The sequence below is a fragment of the Lissotriton vulgaris genome, chromosome 4_1, assembly GCF_964263255.1.
Source record: "Lissotriton vulgaris chromosome 4_1, aLisVul1.2, whole genome shotgun sequence".
In the NCBI taxonomy this organism is placed as follows: Eukaryota; Metazoa; Chordata; class Amphibia; order Caudata; family Salamandridae; genus Lissotriton; species Lissotriton vulgaris.
In genome coordinates, this window is record NC_141691.1 from 1,557,465,920 (window position 1) to 1,557,492,110 (window position 26,191).

General features: G+C 45.4%; 1 protein-coding gene across 2 annotated transcripts in view; it reads left to right on the top strand.

The window, feature by feature from the left end:
• Positions 1–26,191, top strand: part of NKAIN3 (sodium/potassium transporting ATPase interacting 3) — a 2,330,126-nt gene that overhangs the window by 949,901 nt on the left and 1,354,034 nt on the right. For both annotated transcript variants that reach the window (XM_086965797.1, XM_086965798.1), the window contains exon 2: positions 7,278–7,415. In XM_086965797.1, the coding sequence (XP_086821923.1) occupies positions 7,278–7,415 (138 nt within the window). The remainder of the gene's footprint in view (positions 1–7,277; positions 7,416–26,191) is intronic.

Sequence of the window (26,191 nt, forward strand, 5' to 3'; positions counted from 1 at the left end):
GATTAATCTTAGGCCATCATTTAAAGATCGGTGGACAGGTTACTTCTTCACAAACGTGACATGTATTCTTTCTATTATTGCCCTATTTCAAGTCCATTATATCCTATGAAATGCACTTGTGATTCAATTACCTTTCATTACTGTGCATTGGCCGGTTAGGTCCATTGGGAGCAGGTGTACAGTCCTACTTTTCAAACTTAACACCTGTGATACATCTCACATTTTTGCCTTTGCCACATGTTCCATCTGTAAGATATTTTTAACGTGAGAATATATAGTAGATTTGGACAAAGTGGAATTTGTATTCCTATAATAAAGATAAAAAATTAAAACTGACGAGGATCCTCTTGAATGCATACCTCATTTTCACCTAACTCGGAATACCCACTACTAGGGCAAGTTACCTCTTCGTTTATTTTGATTTCCTTTCCAACACAAAATGGTGGCAAAAATGGGCCTGATTCGCTGAGGTAAACTTACACTTTAACTTGCAGTTTTTTTTCCTATGCACAAATACATTTTACGCATAGTATCTTTACGATTGCTGAGTCTCTGACAAGCCTGCCCTTTATGTGCCGAATCACCGCCAGGAGTGGGGTGCACAGCAGTCATAAAGATACTGCTCGTGTGTATGAATAGCAAAATAAATCATAAACTCACACTAAACTGTAAGTTTACCTTTGTGAAGCAGGCCCTATGTACCTATTTCCAGGGTGCTCAAACACAATTCGGAAAAGCTGCACTTTGCTGTAATTGCTGAAAACCGTTTCCTCTAAAGCTGGAATAAAAAAAAATCTTTGTTCAGTGTTCAACCTGAACAGGTTCAAGCTGAAGAAAACCCTTAAAGAAAGGTGACAAGAGAGTACGAATTTTTATTAAACCAGTGGTTGCTGTTTGCAGTAGCTGCCCTTCCGGTTGCATTGCATGCTGGCTCCTGTGGACACAGGATTTGATTGCACCTGTACAGAGATGAAAGAAAAGGCTGAAGCCGCCTCAGCTAAATGCCCCTAAGAAACTGTCTGGGACGAGATGATTGCTGTGCTCTGCCAGAACATTACTTATTTAAGGGGCTGAGATGAAAAGTAAACCAGGAGGCAAAGAATCCGAAGCAGAAAGAAAGTAAAGCAAGCAAGGCGTTAGAAACAATGTTCCGGCTCTAAAGGCATTATTTGTGACAGGTGCGAAGAGAGTAAAGCAGACAGGGCACCAGCAGTCACAAATCATGTGCCACACCACGTGGTTCACAGTGTGACCGATTACAAATGTTCCTTGTGCTTTGAACATCATTGAGCTGTGCTCTGCCCTGGGCTCTGCTGCCTGCCACGAGGACAGAACACCTACTGTAGCTTATTCCTAATATCACCAGTGCAGTGATTTAAATGTGTTTTCTAGGGACGTGATTTGACATTACTGTAGCAAAGGTTGCAGTATCTTAGCAGCCACGTAGTGGTAAGAATGTCAACAAACCAATATGTTGCAGGGATTAAAGGGTAGAAGGAATAGTTGGTCATGTTTTTGTTCTGAAAACAAGAACAAGGCTGACAGTCTTCATGTTTGGCTGCTCATCACTGACTGGACACAGCAAGACAAATTGGGACGATAGCCCAGTTGACAATATACAAAACGTGGCTGCTGCATCCCGTCACTGTTCATGCAACTTTGGGCTTCAGGGGGCTATTAAAGAAAGCGCTCCAGGGATGCAGTGTGCGTTTGAACCAGCTTATTGCACCTATGGGGCATTTTGCTATTTTAGAATGGACTGCAGACACGTGTGTGGGCCTCTTCTGAAATACTTAATGCACTGATGCTAAAAATACCCTGGTTCAATCCCAATAGAGTGTGCCTCTGAGACAGGTGTGGGCGCACTGGCTAGAGGACATCGAGAAGCACATTGACTGTGCACCACATGGAGGTGATGCACAATCAGTGTCTCCTCAATGGCGCTCCTTCGGAGGAGTATACGGGGGTCCCAGGGGCCTCTGGGCGTCGCCGTACAGGTGTGTACTGTCACTCACTGCACCTGCCTCCAGGGAGAGTCCTATCCCTCTTAAATCCAGAGTCCAGATCACTGACTTTAGAGCAGTGAAGACTACTAGCTTCAAGCAGTTGGTGCACATCACTAATGTGCCTTTCAGAATACCAGGGTGCCGCGGCTCAATCTGCGACTTGTGCACCCAGTTAAGGCTGCGCCGTAGAGCAGAATGGTACAATGCCCCCTATTTGTAATATAGCTCCTGCTGAATTGCTGTAGAGAACATCCCCGTAGATTTGGTTCCACTTTGAACAGGTTAATGGTGCCTGGTGGTGTATTTTGGTTCCACATGTCTTTATGTTAACAATAGAATCACCCTTATTGTCTACACTGCAAGAAGACACAACCTCCGAAAATCCCCAATTGAAGCTAGTAGACGGCTCCTGTACCTGCGCAGCTGGATTTTTCACCAGAAACTGGGCTCAGAATGCCTGACATACTTGCTCCCTACATTAGGTGATCTAATTATTTATGAATGTAAACATGACATAAGCGGTGCGGTACGCATGTATGTGTGTACGTAGCCTTTATGGACAGGATAATTTTCCCAGCTTATATTATTTTTCCTTGATCAGCACATTGCTTTGTAGGATATTTGCAGTAAGGCATATTGCAACATGTACGGTCAATTCTGTTTCCAAATAATTTATTAACAAATCTGAAGCATTTTGGAATATAAATCATGTTGAGATCTCCTCCAAAGGTCCACTCAACCTTTCTCAGTGGTCTGTGGGACGGATGAATGGCACAGAACAGAGCAGGGAAATGCCTGGTAGTGTATTTGCTTAGTATCACATCCTACCACAGTAATTTGTTTCTTCTGATCCAACCATAAAGGGAATTGAAGAGGAAGTTTGAGTGATTACCTAGTGGCATGAATGCATGAGTAGATCTGTGGTTTTTGTATCATTTTAAGGACCTTGTATTGAACTTTCCTGCTCCTGGAGGACTAAAAATACCTGTTCATAAAATACTCTCCAAAGCTGCATGCTTCCACGGCTCTCAGAGCAGTAGTTGTATTACTAAACACAAGAAGCATTTTCGAGTGCAAATCACGAAGCCCATACTTCAGCACAGAAGATTAGCTATTGCTTGGGGCAGAACTGTTCTATCATTATGAAAAACAACTGGAAATGCAATCTACGCAGGTTCTGAAAATACGATGCAAGTATAATTCGCAGAGGGTGGGAAACATGGAACTGGAATACTGATTGAAATTCTGATTTAAAACATTTTGAATTTCGAGTGATCAAAAAGTAACCTACTCAGCTAAGTAATCAGCCAAAGAAAAGCAATAAAAAGTTTGTTTACGCTTTTTGCCTGCTTCTCTGTGGCTCATTGACCAGAAGCAAGGGGAGGAGCCCAGACAGCAATCTGCAAACAGGCTGATCAGATCACAAGAGGCAGAGAGGGCGGAGCCAGGAGGATTGAGATGTTTTATCACCTCAAGATTGAGGTGCTAGCCTGTGGGTACTACTGCAGCTGACCTTTTTGCCACGTTGAAGTAGATGTGCAAGACAACAAATTTAACAGGGCGAGCTGAGTTAAGGGTCTGGCTTGGCTCTTAGAGCCAGTGAAAGAGCCGAGCCCTGAAAAAGTTTGCTATGTAAATCATACAACAAGCATCACCTAAAATATGTTATCTCTTCCAAAAATTGTTTTTCTTTCACATTTAGAAGTATTGACATTAAAACATCACATTCTAGTACTATTCTGAGAAATGGTTGTTAAAAAGTTTTTAAACATGAGCTTAGAACCATTCATTCCTGGTCGCCACACTGGAGAAGTGCCATTAGTGAACTAAGAGGAAAGACAGTTGTCATGTTGAATCCTGTATGTGGCCCTGGTAGAAATGGGATTTCTGATTGGCTAGGGCATGTGCCTAAGCTAGGCAGAAACCAATACTCTAGTCAGGGCAAGGCAGTTACAAGATGAAGATAACCCCTGCTCACCCCCTTGGTAGCTTGGCACGAGCAGGCACGCTTTTCTCAGAGGCAATGTGTAAAGCGTTTGCGCAACACACTCACACAGCAGTGACACACTAGGCACATCACAAAAGAAACTCCACACAAGGTTATATAAAAATAGCCTTTGTATATCCATCAACCACATCAGAGCATAATCACATATATACGCTGTGCCACCTGGCACTAGATAATACAGGGGTATATATACAGTACAGGGCCAATCGGGCCATTGTCATAACCATTAGCACATGCAAGCTGTGGGAAATAAACACAACTTGTAACTACTGGTAAAGGCACTTAGCATAAACACATTATGCATAACATCTAAGGCATACATCCTAAATTTACTAGTGCACCACAGTAACAGTACCAAGGTGCACATGTCACCTCAGGGCCTTACGCCTCACCAAAACAAAGGATGAGCTCCAGGCTGATCGGCCTTCCTCGGGGACCCGTCTTTGGCTTCCCCGTACTGCCCTCTGTCCCAAAGTCAGGGCTATACTAGATTGTGGCCTTTTAACTGGCCACCAGGCTGCCGATGTAGCAGAGTACTGGCCACAACAGGCCGTACAGGAATGGGGCGAGGGTGCAACTCACCCGCGTCTCTTCATTGACACCAAATGCCCCCCATGTTGCAGCTGCCCGTGATATGGTGGCGCAGCTGTATAGCCAAAAAAGGAACCAACAGCGTTCTACATAAGCCCCCCTTCACCGAGGCTTCTCCTTGTAGGGCAATTAGCACAAGCAGGCACCAAGCTTGTGCCTTGTAAGCTTCACTCACTGGGGCTTCTCTTCTTCCTTACCAATCAGGAAAGCAAGGACTTCAGCAGGGAGCCCGCAAGGCTCCGGTCCCTCATTGGGGTCGGGTGAGCCTGCGAGGCTCTATCTCTTCCTTTGGCGCTCACCAATGCATGGTAGGCTCCCGCCTGCATTCAGGCTCAGCAGCATTTCTCATTTAGGTGCGGGCCACGCCCACAACCAGGCTCAGCCCTTGCCTGGCTTCCACCTAGTCTGCACACTATGTTTTCCGTCCGCTGGCCACGCTCTAGGTCACGCTCTCTACACTTGACTTCCATTCTAATCGCTTGGGGCGAGTGTAGCTGGAGCCCTCTTCACGGGCTCAGGAAAAGATAACGACCGAGTGCCCGCCACGCACTATTCATGGCCAAAGTTGGAGCCCTCTCCTCAGGCTCTTTTAGAAGCACGCAGGGCTCTCCTCATCACCACAGGAGCCCTGTCCATATCCACGCTACAGCTGCCTGGCTTCCTGGTCTGTATCTCTTCTGCCATGGCGCCCTACCAGTGACAAAGTTGGACCCCCCTCCTCCAGCTCCAATGGACAATAAAGAATGCAGCGCTCACGAGGGCACAGGCAGGCCGGCACGTAAGGACACCCAGGAGACAGCATCTGGGTCGCACGGTGGCTCCTCCTCACCCAGCAGTCCTTCAGCTCCAGCAGGTAACCAAAAGTTCCTCCTGCACATGGGGTCACAGCCCCAAAACCTATACCAGTTAGTGTCTTTGTTCTCCCCCACTCCAAACCAGTTCTGGTGGGTACTTTCCTACATCCTTTCATGTGTGCACATCAGGCAGGCACATAGCACACAGAAATGTAAACTTCTAAAAGTTGGCCACGCTACTCCTCTCATGTCAGGAATTACCACTGAACACACATATCATGGAATCCCCAATGCATTCATATGAGAGGGCAGCCTCACAGTAGTGAGAAATTAAAATGGCTGTTTGTCACTACCAGGACATGCCACATAGTTAAGGCACATGTCCTACCTTTTACCAACAGAGCACCCTGCCCATAGGGCTAGCTAGGACCTACCTTAGGGGTGACTGATATGTTGCAAAAGGGGAGTCACAGACGTGACAACCCCTTATGTGCAGATGCCTGAGACAGGGTTGAAAGGCTACTTTGGTGGGTGACGCAAGCAGCGCTGCAAGCCCACCAGTAGCATTTAATTTACTGGCTCGGGTATATGAGATACTACTTTACAAGGGACTGACAGGTAAATTAAATATGCCAAACAGGGTAGACCAATCTTACCACGTTTACCATAGAGAGCATATGCACTTTACACTGGACAGCAGTGATAACGTGCCCCGAGTCCTAAAACCACCAACACCAGGTTATAAAAAATACCAGGAGGAAGGCAAAAAGTTCAGGGATGACCCTGCAGAAAGGGCCAAGTCCAACAGGCCCAGATCATTCTCTAGCAACATTATAGTCTATTAAATCAAGTACAGTAGGTTTTTGTATGACTGGTATTCTGAACTCGCATATTTGAAAGCACTTTCATGAACAATTATGAAGAAAAAGGACTTTTAGCGAAATAAATGATTTGCCTAATATCACATGATTTAAGCGAATAAGCCGTGATTTATCCATGTATTCTGGTTTCACTATATAAAAATCAGCCACTAAAGAGCATCTGTTTTTCTCTCCTTTTTATGGTAATGCTTTGTTTTTATCTCTGTGCATTGTTCTGCAGTTTTCATGTAGCACCAACTCTACAGAAGGTATTGAAGGGCTTTACATGAGTGTCAATTATATTACACAAGGTCACGTTAATTTTTTGGGGCACAGTGAGACTGAGTAATGTGCCTAGAACCACAGGATGCTAAGCCAATGAAGAGACTCAAACCTGGTTCTTCAGTTCCAAAGTCAACATCTTTGACCATAACGCCACATCCTGGGTAGAGCGAAGGTGGCGGGCAGAAGCCACATGAAAGCAAGGCTCATTATGAACTCGAGGTTCCAACAGTGCCTCTAAATGAGCCAGAGCGAGGATTCAGTCTCGAGCCTGGCTTGAGCTTTCAGTGACTCGCCCACCTCTACGTTCAAGACATTGGAGATGGCCATCCACAGAATGCTCTCTTTACCGGCCTGTAATGTTGAATGTAGTCAGCAAAGGAAGCATTCTGATTGGCTGGCCAGCTCCTAATATTTTTCTCGATTGATAATGCATTTTATGGAGAACATATCATGTGCTGGAACCTCTGTGGTACGCACTCTGGCTTTTGAGACATTCACTGTGTGCTTTGATTTATCAAAGCAATGATTCATTCGAAGCTAATGGAATTTAATAGACACAGAATCCATTTGTTATTGCTTTTTTCTTTGTGTTGCTTTGTGAATTGTCTGCCCTATCTGCATCAATGTACAATACAGTACTCAAGAGATTAGTGTTGTATCCAGTGCATTCAAGATCTAAACAGAGTCTTACTTTATCAACGTTGTAACATGTACTTCTTGTCTCTTCTTACAGCTGGCAGCGCTAGAGCGGCAAATCTTCGACTTCCTTGGATACCAATGGGCCCCCATACTTGGAAATTTTCTTCATATAATCATTGTCATATTGGGATTGTTTGGAACCATTCAGTATAGGCCACGTTACATTGTTGTGGTAAGTTGATCATGCAATTTCATTTTGTATTATTTTTATGTGCATTTGTATTGTTTCTTGGTTGTTTCAACAGCATTACAGCAATGATTGAAAGGTGACTGGTTTGACCATCTGGAATTCACTGGGGAATTACAGTGCTCCAGGGTTGCCCCAGCACTCATCACAGAGCTGTTGGAAGCAGTGAATCCTGATATTTGCTCAGGAATGTGGTGAACAATGCCCCCCTCCTTACTCTGTGACAACTTGGCCAATAGGAATGCGAGGTGTCATTTGTAAATTCACCATCCTGGTCTCATCAGTGCTGCAGATTTCTAGCAGGTTCCAGAAATGTCAAGGTCGGTGCATTTCTGTTCAACCACGTCCATCCGTGGGTAGGATTTTATGAGGCATCCGTGCATGTCCGTAGCCTATCTGGGCTCTTTTCAGCTAGGCACCATGCCGGCCCTTGTTTCCAGTAGTGTGAGTATCCGGAATCCACTCACTTGGGAGACACAACTTCTGCCTGTTGGGCAATTGTAAGCTACCTTAAGTGGTCCATCTGGCCTTGATATGTGGTGCGAACCCGAGTACACATGGGTCTGTTTACTCCCAACTTTATGTAACAAAAATTCACCTTTGGAATATGGGAACATTCACCAATTCCATATCAGAGCACTATTTTCTACCAATGGAGTGCAAAAGGTGTGTTAGTGACAGTAGCACAGTATTTAAGTTAATCATGAGTTGCTTTGCCCTAGCACATGCTTCAAAACTTGTGGTTCACTTTAATGATAAGTCTAGCACCTATTCAGGGAACTACTACACACCACGAAGGCATCCAACAGAGGTAAATAATGTGATGATTTTATCACAGTTTTGAATATCAGTGAATGCAAAGCTGTTGTGGAGTCAGAGTATGACCCACTACTAACACAACGGCAAAGTGCAGTCTTCCCCTGGTGAACTCTAATGAGGGAAAGTGGGTGCAGAGTAGAGTATAATGAAAATATGGACTCTGCATAAAAACTGTAAACATCATTGTCTTCAAGAAGGGCCAGATGCTCTTAGGGCCATATGCACGACAAGTCAAGTCAAGTCAAGTCAGAGATTTATATAGCGCACTACATACGAAAAATTGTGATTCGCAAAAGCAAATGTGCAACAGTGTCAGAGACACTGTTAGTGATTCCCAATGAGGTCGCTAACTGTGAGGCTTATGAACATTAATGAGCCACTCGCAATTTGCAACCCCATTGGGAATTGTTGGACCTCCCAGGGATGGTGGCCAGCCGGGCTCAGCAGACTTCCATGTCTGGGACTGCTTTTACATAAAGGAAAATGGGATGCATTTAAAAAAAAAGAAAGGTTACAAAACAGTCATACATAGGGGTCAAACTTGCTATTAGGATGGGACACCCTTGAAACGCCCCTTCCTAATAGCGAGTCGAAAATCCTAATTAGCGAATCGCAAATAAATTGTGACTCTCTAATTAGGGTTTGTACATGGCCTTTAGGTATTTGTGCATGCGCAAACGGGTCACAAACCCGTTCGCGCATGCAAAAATACTTTGTACATCTGGCCCTAAGTGGCTTACAGCATTACTGAGCATCAATACTGAAAATATGCCCAATTCACGCAACACGCTTCACAGGAAAGTCTCCCTGTTGAGGTGGACTGCAAACCAGTATCATCCCTGCAAAAAAAAAATCTAATTATTTCAACACTTCAGGGGGCCATAATTAGAATGGGGCCAGAGCAGCTGGCATGGGTCATGGAAGTCCTTCCTGGTCAGCAATAACCCCTAAGACTGCATCTTAACGGGTGCATGTAAGTGCAGCTGAGTGGCACAGCTTCTGGCACTGCACCCAGGCTTTAGGCCTTGCCTACATATGCCAGCATGTGCTGTGCTGCGAGATGTATTGTTTATGACATAGTGGCATACAGCCCACCCACATCATATCATTGGTTGTTTTCATTGTCACGCTCATTTGCAGTCTTACGATAGCTCCTGTAGGCTTCTCTTCCCTTCTTGTGAAAGCTCTTCTCTGGAGCATGGAACAAGTACTTTTGTTCTTCTTGACCTTTTTGCAATATTTATTCATAAATGTTTCAGTATTGATCTGGGACGTGCAATGGGCTTTCCATCTTTTAACACTGACATACAGCTGTTGCTTTCACCCTTTACGCCATGTCTATCATTGCTTTAGTTGCTTATACTGACAACTGGACTTCTCTACGACACTCTACTCTATGCTACTCCACTCTATATCACTCCACTCTGCACTACTCTACAGCACTCCGATCCACCCTATGCTATTCCACACTACTCCATTCTACTGTACGCCACTCCACTCTACACTACTCTAATCTGTGCCACCCCACTCCACTCTACATAACTCTATTCTATGCTACTCCACTCTACTCTACACGCTTTACTCTAACACACTGTTATGTTATGTTATGTTATGTTATGTTATCCCGGGGTTTTATATAGCGTACGGCTACTCAGAAGAGTGTCCCGACGCTTTGAATTGCACACAATCTCATAACACAACAAGGAGAGTAAATAAAAACAGAGAGAAGGAAACCTAATCGGGCCAGGAACTAAGAGGTAAAAAGCCAAGTTTTGAGCCCCTTCCTAAATGCTAACAGGTTAGGGGAGCTGCGCAGGGACACAGGCAGTTTATTCCACAACTGAGGCGCTCAACTCTATGCCACTCTACTCTATGCCATCACACTTCATGCCACTTCACTGTATGCCACGCTACTTTATGCCACTACTCAAAGCAAATCTACGCCCCTCCCCTCCATGCCACTCTACTACGTGCCACTCCACTCTATGTCATTCCTTTCTGAGCCATTCTACTCTATGTCACTTTCCTTTACACCACTCCACAAATTGCAACTCTAAGGCACTCTACACCACTCTACTCTATGCCACTCCACTCTATGCCATTCTACTCTATGTCCCTCCACTAAACACCTCACATTCCACTCTATGCCACTCTACGCCACCCCACTCTATTCTATGCCACTGTACTCTACACCATCAATCTCTGCCACCCCCTAACACTCTACCCCACATCACTCCAGTGTACTCCACACCACTCTATGTTACTTCACCACACTCTATGCCACTCTACTCTACACCCCTCCACTCTTTGCCACTCCAAGCAATGTCACTCGATGGCACTCTATGAAATTCCGTTCTACCGCACTCTACTCTTTCCCACCCCAATCCACTCTACCCCACTCCACTGCACGCTGTTCTACTCTACGCTGCTCTACTCTATGCTGCTCTACTCTGCGCTGCTGTACTCTACACTGCTGTACTCTCCGCAGGTCTACTCTACTCAGCTCTACTCTATGCCACTCTGCTGTATGCCATTTCACTCCACTCTTTGCCACTCCACTTTACACCATTCCACTCTACTCCGCTCTACACCACTCCACTCTATGCTACTCTATGATACTCCGCTCTACTCTGCTCCACTCTACTCTTCTCCATGCCACTCTACTCTAAACCACACCATTAATTTCAGCCATGCTGAACATCAGCCTAGCTGCTCGACAACATGTCTAAAAGGCTGGTTAGAGGAGGCAGACCCAGAAGCAGAGGTCAGACCCGGGACCAGGGTTCAATTCCCGACGCGGCAGGGTCTTGAGCCCAAATGTCCACGGACTCGATAATTCTCGCTTCGGTGCCCACTCGAATCATGGGTTCACACTCTGCAACTCTGGGCATTAGCTTGCTTAATCTCCACAACGGCCCCCCGCGGCGGGATGCCTGGCTTTCACCTTGGGGATGCCCAGTACGGGTCATCTCACAGGGAAAAGCCAGGACGGGTTCCCAAGGCAAGCGCTGAGATGCTTTAGGGTAAGTCGAGCGCTATATAAGACTGTACAATAATAATAACAATAATAATTAAACTAGACCTATTGGCTCCGCCACTGCTTGTTGTCGAACAATGGTGAGACCTAATGGCTTTGACCAATGCTTTCTCTCTTGGTTCCTATTTTCTGAGGGAAAGAGGAAGCTTCTCTTTTGGGAAACACCCAGCTTTTTCCACTAGTGTAAAGTATATATACGGATAGCTGGTTGAATGAAACTTGCCTTAGCACTGTAATCATTTTTTTAGATTCAATTGAGAGCGTTTTTAAAATACTTAGAGGGGTTCAATCTGTAAAGTTTATGTGAAATAATAATGATATAAAGATTATCAACAACACACTAGTTTTGTAATAATTTTGCAATTTGATATACATTATTGAAAATGCAATTGTTTCGTTTGTAATAGCTCGCTTTGCTATAGCACAGGGTGAGAAGATAATGGCAATTTTAGGAGAAAATGGAGAACCCCATGACGAATAGTTCTCACAATATTGCATTCTCTGCTTGTATTACTAGTCTTCAATGTCGGACCTGAACAGAAAATAGTCATAATAGTCATAATGATAATAAAATGAGTCCCCAGAAGCAATTCAAGTAGCTAATAAAGTGGCTCACATTTCTAAATTGAGGTCGTTTTCTACTTGTATAGACACGCTGTATAGGTGTTTTCGCAAAGTGTGGGAGACTCCATGCATTTGTGCTTGCTGCAGTCAATGTTTGTGGTCGCATCAGGAAATCAACAAAAAACACTGGTCCACCAGACCATAAAAAAGGCCCACAAAGTGCCAAACTAGAGCCACGAACTAAAGGGTAAAACCATCCCATAGAACACTACTGCCAGATTGCCTTATAAGCCAAGCCGACCCTGCTGGTCTTGTCTCCACCACAGCTATCTGGGCTATCCGTTTTCCTGCCCCCCCCCCCCCCCCCACTCTGATGTGGCTGTCTATTGGGCCAGGAACCACCAGTAACCTAGTAAAAATGCAAACGATTTCATTTTAATGGTTTTCAACTATTCAACCTCTGGCCTCTCTAGGAAACTGGACACTTATTTTTCATTTTTTCTTAGACAACCAAAAGCAAAAATAGTCTTTAAATATAGTGGGATAGTGAAACCGAAATTGAACCGAAATGAGGCAAATCTTATTCTGCATCTTCTTATCATTAATAAAATGACCATTCTGCCTTGAGCAGGCTGGACATGTTACTATAATGCATTTGAGTTGAACAGTGAACTCCTAAATCCTGCTGTCGGATTCAACTTTAGGGCTCTGTGGAAACTTGGGCTCTGTTGGTCATCTGAAGAATTTGTGTAGTGATCTGATGGTGTCTGTGAGTTTGTTGTGGAACACTTGATGTTCAGTGTTCCATGCGCGACTCTTGGGATGTTCTCCTCCTGATGCTGTTTTATGGATCACAAATAAGCATCTCTGCCATACATCCAAGGTCTCTTCCTGTGTATTTTGCACTAGAATTTGTTTAACTCCCACATCAGCCACCATATTACAATTGTGTGTGAAATGCGCAGATGCCAGTAGAATGACCGCCATGTTTTATAAAGAAACTGCTCAGTCTACAGTGCATGGGATCTAATGCGAGCATATGCCTTGTAGACAACACAACAATAAATAGTCATGGGTGTCATCCTTCTGTTCTGGCTGTGGTTGGCACATGCCTAGTCAGGAGGGCTTTCTGCCTGAATCCACACCCCTATACTTTCAGTGTCATCTCCTTAACACCAGATCTCTCAGTAGACACTCCACTGACATCTGGAACTCGCTATCAGACCTTAAAACTTCGTGTCTGTTTCTTACTGAGACATGGCTGAGTAAGTGCTTCGGCCCTGATCTGGCCGCTGCTATCCCCCCGGATTACACTATCTATAGGAGGGATAGAGTGGAAGGCAGGGGTGGAGGTGTGGCACTAATTGTTGACAAGAGCTTTCCTTGTTCAACTTTTCCCATTGATAATATCACGGGCTGTGAAGACTTAGGTTTCACTCTTAGGCTATCTCCCCGTCAAACTTGCGCTGGGATTCTTATTTACAGGGCACCGGGACCTCTTGGCTTCTTCTTTGATGAACTACAGGCGGCACTTTCGGTGCCCTGCCTGAGATCGGAGCATTGCATCCTATTGGGAGATCTTAATCTTCACATGGACAATATAGTGGACCCGGATACTATTAAGCTGCAGGACATTGCCTCCTCTTTAGGGGTGATTCCCTATATTTCCAGCCCTACTCATATCAAAGGCCATACTATTGACCAGATTTTTTCAACTAGTCTAATCGATGTCTCCCCGCCGCTTCCAGTTCTGTGGTCAGACCACTTTTTAATTAAATTCTGCATTCCTTTTTCAGCTACGCCTGGTACAAGACTGGCGAAAGATACCAGAAGGGTGGTTCGGCCTTTCCATCTAGTTACGGCGGAAATTCTCTCTGATGCTCTCTGCCAACATCCCTGCCTGTTATCTGGTAACCTGGAACAAGATCTTGACTTGATTCAAAAGTGGCTTACAATTAGATTTGAGGAGCTAGCCCCCAGTAAGCCAGCCAAATCTGCGGGCAGGCACGCCTCGGCCCCTTGGTTCACTCCTATTCTAGGTAAGATGCGGCAAGATTGGAAGAGGGCTGAAAGAGCTTGGCGGCGCATGTACGACCCGGAAGACAAAAGTCTATCTTGAGCGCAGAATCGAGGCAGCGGAAAACACGAGCAAAGAGATTTTTAGAATTGTAAAAGAGTTTATCTCCCCTTCCTCGAGTACGCCCATTCATTCTCAAACTGAAGTTTGTATTAGCCAGCTTAGTGAGTTCTTTATTAATAAAATCAAATCCATTCAGGACTCTTTTCCTGATGCTGGCCTTATTCAAGCTGCCTGCCATCCGATCACTGTGCCACCTTCTTTGAAGGAGAAAGGCCCTTTTCTTTTGGTTTTCCCTTCCAGCCCTCTTGCTTCCTCCCTTGACCTCCTGTCTCGGCTTCAATCGGGTTCGCCACTTGACCCTTGCCCAGCGAAATGCCTAGGGAGAGTGGCGCCGGCAGTTAACATCTTGCTCAATCCACTGCTTAATTCTTCCCTGACAACGGGAGAGGTTCCTATGGCTTGGAAGCACGCCTTGATTCTGCCGCTGCTTAAAAAACCACCTCTAGATCCCCTTGTTCACGCCAATAACAGACCAATCTCCCTCCTTCCCTCTCTGGCTAAGGTGATTGAGAAGCATGTGCATCTCTCCATTTCCAGCTTTATTGAGAGCAATAATATCTTGCATGACTCTCATCGGGTTTCCGTGCGAATTTCAGCATGGAAACAGCTCTTCTTGAGATCACCAATGCCATAATAGAGATTTTGGATGGTGGGGGCAAAGCCATCTTGGTCATGTTGGATTTGTCGGCGGCTTTCGACACCGTTCCCGACGACGGTCTCTTTTTAAGACTCTGGGAGATCGGCTTTCGTGGGACAGTGTGGAATTGGTTTAAGTCTTTTCTGACCAACCACCGACAAGTGGTCTGGGCACCCCCGTTTTCCGCCGAAATGCCGCCGCTGGAGGTTGGGGTTCCTCAAGGGTCCATCCTGAGCCCCACCCTTTTTAACATCTATATGGCCCCTCTAGCGGCGGTGGCGGAATCTTTCGGTGCCCGGATCATATCCTATGCTGACGACACCCAGCTCCTTTTCACGTGTAACAAGGGTGAGGATTTTGACGGCGGCCGGATTAAGGAATGCCTGGGCGCTGTATTTGACTGGTTTCAGAGGCACAGTCTGAAGTGCAACTCCAATAAATCGGAGCTGCTTTTATTCGGATGCCCGCCAGATCCCTGTTGGAAGACATGGTGGACCCGCGATATGTTCCTGCTTGATGCTGCCTCGTCAAAAGCCAAAAATCTAGGTGTCCTGTGTGATTACGATCTCTCCTTCAGACCCCAGATCACAGGGCTGACAGGGAAATGTTTTGGCATCTTGAAAATGTTGCGGAAGTTTCTTCCACTATTGTCTCTGCAACATAACATAATTATTGTCCAGGCCTTGATAGGCTCGCGTCTTGATTACGCGAACGCTCTCTACCTTGGCCTTCCCAAATACCTGATGGCACACCTGCAAGTCGTGCAGAATTCGGCTGCCAGAGCCATCTTTGGATTACAGCGAAGGGCAAGAGCTTCGGAGCTACTCAAGAGACTGCATTGGCTCCCAGTCTCTAAGAGAATTACTTTCAAGGTCCTGACCCTTGCCTTTAAGGCCCTCCATTCGATTGGCCCAAAATACATCGGGAAGCGTATGGCCTTCTATGCCCCCAGGAGGACTTTAAGGTCCGCTTTGCTGTCTAAAGCCGTTGTCCCTACCATCAGACATGCTCGCATTGGAGGTCGTTCCTTCCGGTATTTGGCACCTCGAAGCTGGAATGAGCTTCCCTTTTCCTTAAGGAAAGCCAACAGTTTGCTCTCTTTCAGAAAGGAACTGAAGACCTGGCTTTTCTCCCAGTAATTCTCTGTTCGGCCCGCGGTCGGTGTTGTGTTGTGCACTTTTTCTTTCAGTTCTCTTTGCCAAAGCGCCGGGACACTCCCTGGAGTAGCTGTGCGCTATAGAAGAGACCTTTATAACATAACATAACATAACATAACTCTTTGTTTCTATGCTGTGCAGTGCGTGCATTAACTCACATAACACCTGTTCTTTAAAACAACAGCTGCACACCTCACTTTAGGCATCTGGGTGTACGTGAACCTGTCCAATAGCATAAGTACTGCAAGTAGAGATATTTCCTAGCAATCGGTTACACAATGTACACCTTTAAATATCTATGCATGCTTATGAATATAGTTATAATTCCACCCAGGTGCTTTTTCTTATTAAATGCTGAACCTCTGACTGGATGACTTTTGAACAGAAGGTCTTTAATGCCTGCCCAAACTATTTCACTCGAGCAACAATGAAGTCAGGGCTACCAGAGGTTCTTAAAGTGGTTTGTAAATGGTGAGGGTCTCTGAAATGGCTGTGGTCACAGAATTGTAACTTGACTTGAAAAACCTTTATTTCGGTAAAAATTTACCATAAAAGACAATCGTATAAAACAGTACATTTAAGTGATTTGTACAATGAAATGTAAAATACATAAAAACAATACTGGAGAGGAGTCCTCATATAATAACAACAGATCCATACTCAGTCTATGTTTTGAGGCATTGCCTTCTCATGGACCAAAGGGCGCCCAGGTACTTGGCCATTGTAAAAACAATATGGTCTGACAGGTCAGTTTTTAGGACTCTGTAAGCGTGCAGACACTTCTTGAATCCCAGGTTTCGACATAGAGGTAGAATCCAGTGCCTACGGATCCCATGATAAGCTGGACAGAAAAAAAGGATGTGGAGCTCACTTTCATCCGAGTTTCTACAAGCAGGACATGTACTGCTAAGATCATGGTTCCATTTGATTGTAAAGGTTTTGATGGGGAGAGAGCCGTGTCTCCACTGAAGATATAATTTTCTCAGTACATTGGGATAAATTTTGTCTAGAGTGGGTTCCATATTGTAGTTCACCTTGCAAGAAAGAAAGGACGCTGTCAGGAACCGGGAATTGTAACTAGGAATCCTTGTCGAGAGGCTTTGCCTATGTAATTAAGGGTGTTATGAGAAATTGGGTTATTGGCTGAGGGAGTGAAACTCTACAACAGCCACAATCCTTGCCAGGGTGAACCACAAAAAGTCACTAAGTCAACCTGCGCTTAACCCATGGAAGCTTGGCACAAAAGCAGTCAGGCTTAGCTTAGAAGCAACGTGTAAAGTGTTTATGCAACACATAAACAGTAATAAAGCAATAATACAACACAAGAAAACTCCCACACCAATCTAGAAAAATTGGGTAAAATGTAATAATTGTTTTGATGCCACACCAAGGGTCCAGGACCTGGGAGGTACTTCTTGGGGATCAGGAGCTCACTCCAGCAGGTCTCAGGCAGATTCAGTTGCATATCCAGTGCAGCAGGTCAGCTTGGCAATTGCAGAGAGTCAGCTGGGTCTTGCTTTGTCCCTGTAGCTCAGAATAGGAGATCAGTCAGTTGACCCTTTGAGTCACTTCAGCCTGAGATGAAGGGCGCAGGTCCAGTCTTCCTCCTCAGACTACAGTGTGGGCCTCAAGCAGCAGGGTAGTCCTCTGGCACCAGGTCTAGGAGTACTGAAGAGTAAATCAAGGGTCCGTTTTGTATACCTGATGACCACTTTAAAGTGAATGAAATGTCTGGAGTCCTCCTCCTACAGAAGTCTCTGGAATTTCCTGCCTTCCTGCCTTGGTCCAAGTCTGTCTGCAGGCACAATAGACTAGTGTGAAATCCTTTGTGTGAGAGATGAGGCAGTGTCTTTAAAGTGCAAGTGTGACAGGTGACAGCTTTGCACCTCTCAGCAAGTCAGGGTGGCCCATCTTTTCAACACCCAGACCCTCTATTGTGTGGCTATCTGGGTGTAATACACAAAGGCCAATTGCCACCTACACCTAGCCATGTTACCCAGGAAACAGGCTGCAGGCACCAAATGATTAGGACAAGAAAATGCAGCTTTCTAAAAGTGGCTTTTTCAGAATTGTGACTTAAAATCTAACTTTACTCTTGGAACCAGGCTACAATCCTACTTCCCTAACAACAAGAGTTCTGTAGATTCAGTTGGCATGCCTGGACTGCTCGCAAAGCAACTATCAGGGGGTTCTCTAAAGCCTGCTCTCTGTTTTTAATGAGTCGCCTTGTGACAGACCCCCATAGCGAAGTCTCTCGGCAATTGAGCATCTTGCATGAGGAAATCCGCCTCCACTCTTTGGAAGCTGTCAAGCATCTCTGGCACTTTTCCACTGCCCGGATCTGTGGATGGGCGAGATAAAAATGGAAGGCTGCTCTGTTGGCTTTCCTCTGATCCGTAAGCAATTAAAATTATTTCCAAAACTATGGGTGACTCGGGCATCATCCACAGTATCTCCCGGAGATTGCACAAACATTTCCCACTACTATGAACATCTATATACACCACCTACTCAGATGAATTCTGATACCTCTGTCCAATTTCTCGAAGAAGCGCCTCTCCATCACCTGCTCCATGCCGACGCTCAGATACTAGATGACCCCGCCATGTCCGAAGAGTTTGGGACTGCTATTTCGGTGATGGCCTCCTGAAAGACTCCCGTTCCCAACAGTTTCCCCGCTGGGTACTGTATGACATTCCGGAACCTCCTGATCCCTCACCTTCTGGACCTTTACAATGAGGTAGCACAACGGGGCGATTTCCCCTCAGAAATAGATGCCGCTACAGTTGTGGTGATCCAGAAGACTCAGACCCCCTCAACTGCTTCTGCCGATTATTGCCCCATTTTCCTTATCAATGGCAAGGGTAAGATATTTGCTACGCTCCCAGCCGCCCATTTTAGAAATGTCCTTCATCTCTATGTACACATAGATCAATGCAGGTTCATGACTGCCGGCAGCACGAGACGCTGCCATTTCGCCTTGGTACAAGTGTCTAGCCTAGCCTTACTACTTATTGATTTCGAAAAGGCTTTCAACACCATGAACTGGGATTATTTGGAACGGGTGCTGGCCCGGACTGGTCTTGGACGGCGAATTTGTGGCCTCATCTGAGCTTTATACTCTAGTCCAATGGCACAGGTTCAGATCAATGGCGTGCTGTCTGACGCCTTTTCCATCCCCAAAGGAATTAGGTAGGGTTGCTCTCAGTCTCTTCTGCTCTTTGAACTGGTGATCCAATCACTGGCATGCCTCCTGCATGGGGATGCTCGGGTGGGGGTATGGCGTTGGAGAGGGGGGAGCTTGAAGACCGGATAGCCCTTAATGTGGACGATGTCCTTATCGTTCTGGTGGAAATTGCCAGTAGTGGAAATGGCTGTCTTGATCTCCTTCAGCGCTTTGGGGGAGGCCTCTGGTCTCCGGGTCAATTCCTCAAAATCAGTAATGGTCTCTAGCTCAGTCTCACTATTTCTTTGATTGGCAGGATAATATACCTATGCGCTGTCTTAGTTTAAAATATTTGGGGGTGTGGGTTACACTCCACTCTGAGCTCTCGTGGTCCCTTAACCTTGGGACCCTGACACGGAATGCTAAGGAAGATTCAACCAAATGGCAGTCCCTCCCACTGAACATGACGGGCTACATTGCACTATATAAAATGATGATCCTGCTGAGTTTCTTATACATCTTTCAAAATCTCCCGATACATGGTTCCGCGCTCTTGAGAGGGTAGCGGCCTCCTTTTTATTGCATGACTCCCAACCACGTCTAGCCCTGTTCACTGCAAATGAGCACCATATGAGGGGGGTCTAGGTATGGCTAACTTATACCTTTATTACCTGGCCTCCCACCTTTGGTGAAACACAATTGGTTTAATGGGGGCTGGTCAGATCCTGCCTACAGACAGGAACTCTTGCTTTTGGGGTTCCCCCAAATTTCTCTCTGCTTTACGGAGCCCTGATTCCTTGCACAGTGTCCCCGGTGACCGGAATAGATTCTCAGGCCTGTAGGGCTGCTCTTTGTCACACTTTTTGGCAGCAGCAGTCCATGCAGGCAACATCGGATGGGCGGTGGGGCCCAGTAAGGGGAGATCTCGAGGGACGACGCTGAGGCAACATTTTTTATTTATTTAATTTTCCCTCTGCAGCATCCCTCGAAATCCCCCCTTACCCGGCCCCACCGACCCACCACTGTTACCTGCACGGCCGCAGCTGCTTGTTGGTCTTTTACCCTGAGGCAACAAACAGGGGAGTCTCTAAAATGTATCATACACTGACAAATAATGCCCCAGATACCCTGAACCATCTGAGACGTAGCTGGGAGAGTTGTTTGGGTCCACTTGAGGACGATTACTAGAGAGACGCAATGATGGTGCCCAGAATCATCACTATCTCTTCCAGGCTGCACCTGATCCAGACACACTACTTACATTGTGCCTACCTCTCCCTGGCTCGGTTGCACTGGGCTGGCCTTATTCCTGAAACCTACTTGCCCCTATTGTGGGGGAGCTCCTTCTGATTTTTTCCACATGGTATGCTTCTGCTCCTAGATTCAAAAGTATTGGGCAGAGGTGGCAAGTGAACTGACGTAAGTTTAAGGCCAAGAGGTTGCACTCTCAACTCTGGCGATCTTGCTGAGGGTGTTGGAATGAGTTGGGGAATCGAGAGCAGATCACACATTCCTGGGTACTGCCCTTATGGTGGGTAAGTTGGACATTGCGACCCGCTGGAAGAACCTCCTGCCTCCAATTCTTTCACAATAAGGATGAGGGGTTGACTGGTGTGCACAACAGGAGACCCTGTCTATGAGGCCTGAGGATGTCCCTTTAAACATGGTTGTGTGTGGGGAAATGGTTGGGACAGATTGTCTAAAACACCTGCCCTCTATTATGTGCGCTTCAGCTCTGCCCTTGGTCTTTGTTTTTGCCATTGTATGATGCCTATGGACTATACTGTGATTGATAGCTGCATTGTCTCTTCCGATGAATTTTTATGTGCCCTTTTATTTCTTTTTCGTATAATCATAACCAGCTTTCCTGATAGCTACCTTATAAATGTCATTCTAAAACCATAATAATTTTCTATGTGCAGCTTTGACTTGAATTGGAAAATCACCACTTTATCCACGATGCAATTAACAACAGTCGAAAAATGTTCTGATGCATACAGAAGTGTCATCAAAGAGTCTGTAACATACTTAAAGAACCTATAAGTGGACCATATGAAAGTTCGTCATGGATTTATAGTTGTGAGCATTTACAAGGCAGCGTTAGAAAAGTGTTCATACAAATATAATGAAAACTAGGTGAACTCTCACACAGACATCACTTTGGGTGTGTTGGTTAACAGTTTATAAGATATTTACGTCTAAATGATGTAGGTCAAAGTGGGCCTGAAATTTTTGATTAGTGACCTCATAGTGTTCATTTTCACTCAGTGTGTCTAGAAATGAAAATCAGTGCAATGAAAACGTTTCACCACAGGAAAGGTTTTTAGTTAAAAGATACATTTCCTAATTCCATCATTGCCCTACCCGTGTGCATGAGGAAAATACACAATACTTTGGCTCCGGCAATACAGGGTTAAGAAATCAGGCACACAGCCGGAATGATTGTGAATGCTCTATGGGTAATTTATGACTTGTATGAATTATGCATATCTATATCAGAATGTTTGCGAATTTGTCATAAATATATAAATAAAAACACGGACCATCCTTGCAAATCAGGAAAATGTACTGTTAGCTCCTTGGTCTCGGGTAAATAAATGAAGGCACCCGTCTTTCCACTGCCCTGATCCTGAACCTCGGTGTTAAATTCAGAAAATGAGTGAGAGCCGGAAGACCAAGCCAGACTGCCATGTTTGTTTCTTGCATCTCAAAAAATACGGCTAGGGTATGTCAGCCCTGAATGAGGCATCAGAATCATACATATGTTGGAAGGATGCACAGAGCTTGAAACTTCATTGATGCAGGAAAGTACCAATTACATCCCAGGATGCAATCTCGAGGCAAAGTGAAGTGGAAGATGGGTATAACCTGTGTTTGAAAAAAATGGCCATTCTGGTGTGAAGGTAAGACATTCTAAATCGAAGCAAACACCCATTGAATAATTTGCTATTTACAGATCTTCCTGCAGTATCCATCAGAGGACACACAGAACTACCCAGGATTGAAAATAGCCTATTATGTGGTGGCTCACACTCTATTACCAAAAAGGTATTTCATAGAAAGAGAGTTGCAGGGTCATTTAAATCCTGGCGGGTGGCCTGCTAGCCCTAAATTGGGACTAACGGCCAGATTCATCCACCGAAAATTGGCTCGCAAAGGGCCAGATTCTGAGAATCAGGCCCTTTGCGAGCGCAATTTTTGCATTTGGGATTCATCATCCCAAATGCAAAATTCGCAAATTTGTGAGGAATTGCATTTAAGGAATCTCTATTTGAGATTCCTTAAATGCAATTCATGAAACATTTAAAAATTGCGAATTCGCAATTGTGGGCCGCTATTTACCGCAAAGTCAAACCTTGTGGTAAATAGCGGAAACTTAGAAAAATGCACTTAAGTGCATTTTTCTAAGATGTATGTTATACACACACATGTCCTTGGGACATGTGTGTGCGTAACACCATCATCCAATATCATTTCAGGGGTGCAACAGGGTGTCCTTTGGACACCCCTGCACCCTTGAAATCGCAAACTCAACATGCAAATCGCTAATAGCGATTCGCACATTGATATGTCTTCCCATTCATTCCTATGGGCCTTTAGGCTCATAGGAATGAATGGGGAGGGAGTTATTCCTTATTTGCGATTAGCAATTAGCTAATGTCAAATAAGGAAGCTGTAGAAAACGCAATAAATATTGCGATTTCTACATGAATCCCGTTTTGCGACTCTTTAATAGCGATTCCTTAATAATCGCTATTACAGACTCGCAAAACATGCCGATGATGAATCTATGTGTAAGGCCTTTACCTCCTCCCGCCTGTTAGAGCACGACTGGATATATTGAGAGATTTGGCGACGTGGGCAGGAATCCTTTTGATGAAAGCTCTTCTATTATGTCACAGGAGCAATTTCTTCAAAACTTAAATATTGCCGATCTACATTGATTTTGTGTAACAGAAACAAACCTACAAAAGTGTGGAATTTTTTTCTGGAAAAAAAAATTAATGAAACTGAAACACTGGGTGTTTTCAGATGATTTTTCCTTCCCGTGTATTCCATGGCAGGCTTGACGATTCAAGGCAGAGCCTTTTCGCCAGATAGATTCAGCAACCCTGTTACCATTGGGCTGCTGTGCCAGAGGTTTGCAAAGTTAGTGGTTCCTCCATCTTTACATTAGGTAGGGAAGCAAGAGAGTGGTAGCTTCCCTGCTATCCAGTGGCACTGCTGCTGACAATCTTAAATGACCACTTAAATTCATTCCACACAGTTGTTTCAACATCTTGACAAAATATTGTACATTTTCATTACTGAGGAGAAGTGCATTGTGTGGTGAATGAAATTCCCGAGGATCAGCCACCTAGAAGCTCCTTAACACTAAAATAGGGTTATCTTTCCTTAACCACAGACACTGAATCCAACTCCATCACTACTCCTTGACTATCTAAATATTATTTACCCAGTCAAGTATCCTTGGCAATAAACGACTAGTGTAACCCCTACCAGGCGTGCTCGTGACCCCCCTCCGGCTGCGACCTTCCTCATGCACCATTACCTACCCCATCCGGGTAATCAGAGATGGAGTCTTAACTGGTGCATAACGGCCCCAGTTTATTTGAAAGTATGAAACATAAACATTGCATTTTTTGGGGTCATTCGTACGCTCCATGATTTCAACACTGCATAACATCTGTGAAATTATCACATTCTGGTGCATTGGTCTTTTAACTCCTTACAGAACTTCCAGCCCAGCCCACTGAAGGACAGCCCCCCTGTGGTGTCTAGCGCTTGCTGTTTCCAAGTTTTCAAGCTTCACTTGCTATTTTGTGTGACCGCCTGCTTCTGACCCCAAGCTGTCCATTTGTCAGCTCCACCAGTGCCCCAGCCGAAAGGCATCCCAAGAACACTGTTTTGCACGGCTCGCCATTCTAGGCTAGTTTGCTTTCTTTCTATTTATAGAGAGGGGGGACACTAGGAGCTGATTATTTGTACCGGTGACCCTTACTCCCGAAAAGTAACTAGTACACAAAGGAAGTCAGTGTTTCTTTTGGAGGATGAAAGAGGAAAACACTTTTTTTTGTGTGCTACTGTTTCTGTGGGTGACAGGGTGTCCTCATCATAATGCCCTCCCATACCCCAAAGGATGTCATGCTTCATCATTTGGGCTTTGCTCCTCGTCGGGCCGGTGCTGCAATGCCCTACGGGTATGCCTGAAAGAAGGCCAAGGCAAATATTGCTCTGAACATCTCCACCTCATGGCTCTGCCCGCAGATATCGGGGAGAGCCCCTAGTAGATTTGTTAGCACTGAAAACTCAATTGCCAGTCTGTGATCTCTGTCCCTCAGTTGCAACCTTCCCCACCCTTTCATTGGTCACCTGCAGTAGAAAGAGTTCACCGGATCCGCCCCTTTAGACAGTTTTGCATAATTTGACATTGCACCAAAACGGACCCGTGCCTACGCCCTACTTTTCCCCTCCTTGAAAGCCCACTGGATTAATGCAGCTACTTCCCTAGATGTCATCATACTGTGCCCTTCCATGCCTGTGACCTGTTGGAAGACTTTACAAGTGAAGGTTTTAATGGGCAGAGTGCCTAACCTCCACTGTATAAACAATTTTCTCGCTAGGATGGGGAAAATAATGTCCATAAAACCTTCGAATTCATAGGAATTTTTAAATTCCAAAAAGCAATCAGTCAGGGTGCCGTTAGTAGAAGCGGACAGGAGAAGAGCTAAACTTTGTTCCTTGTAAATTTGGACCAGTCTTTTACGGGAAATAGTTCGACAACCCTGTTCGGGATCTTCCCATAACTCAGGCAATTTCATACAATACAATTCTTTCTTGACAAAAGCCAACCATGGGATTCTATCGCGCTTATTCAGGTCCATAACATGGGTGAGATCGCACCTGTAGTGTGCGAGCTCGCTGGTGGACCAGAGCCTATGCCAGAATCTTATTGGCTTTGACTCCAGTTCTACAGTGATGGAAGGTAAGCCCACATCTAATCTTAAGGGGAGCAGAGGTGTACCACGAGGGAGTGCCAGAAGGCGTCTAAGGAAATTATTTTCCACTCTGGCAAGATCAGGCCCCGCTTTATACCCCCAAAGCTCGCTACCATAAGATGCAGCCGCTTTAGCTTGAGTTTTGTACAGTTCTAGTACCGGGCTTATGGGTTTAAAGGTTGAGGTGTTCACAACCTTCAGGATAGCACCTGAGAGTTGGCACAGCTTTAACCAGGATTTTACTATTTGGGGGTCTCAGGATAGGTTCTCGTGTAATGTAACCCCCAAGTATTGGAAGGTTGTAACCCTTTCCAGGCTGGCTTCACCCAAAGTGGGGTTAGGTCTGGTCTTTGGGGATGGATTAAAGATCATGAACTTGGTCTTCTCGGTATTGATCTCTAGACCATGTTGTGTACAGAAGAGACCAAATCCATCGAAGATCCTTTGTATCCCCATCGGAGATTTGGAAAGCAGCAGGGTGGCGTCAGCAAACATGATGGCTGGCACCCTCCTGCCTGCCAAAAGGGGAGCATCATTGTCTCTAACATTGTCCAGGTGGGATATGACACTGTTAACAAAGAGGCAAAACAGGGTTGGCGCCAAGACGCAACCTTGCCTCACCCCTCTGAGAACAGGAAACCTTGATGACAGCACTCCATCCCTCCCACACCTAACCTGCGCATAATTATTATCATGGAGCCTAATTATGGCATGCAATATTTGGGTTGGAACACCTAGCTTCTTTAGGACCTCCCATAGTTTCTTGCGTGGGACCATATCAAAGGCTGACCTCAGGTCCACGAACACCATGTATAGCCTCCCCCCCTCAATCCTCACCGTTTCCAATACAGGAGGACGAGGCGGACAATCTGGTCCATGGTGGACGTGTTTTTCCTGAAGCCAGCCTGGAGTGGACTCAAAATTTCGTTGGCCTCCATCCAGTCCATAAGGTGGTCCAGGAGAAGGCGAGAGAAGAGTTTTTGGGGGACATCAATAAGGCTGATCGGCCTGTAGTTGGCTTGGAGAAGGGGAGAACCCTTTTTTAAAATGGGCACTATCTCTGCCCCCAGCCAAGTACAGGGGATCTCCATGCCTCCCAAGATGGCATTACAAAGAATTAAGAGGTACGGGCCCCAGATCTCCGGATGTTGTCTGAAAAGATCACCAGGCAATCTATCCAGTCCCGGGGCCTTCCCCATTGCTAGTCTCTCCACTGCACCCACCACCTCACCAAGGGTAAAT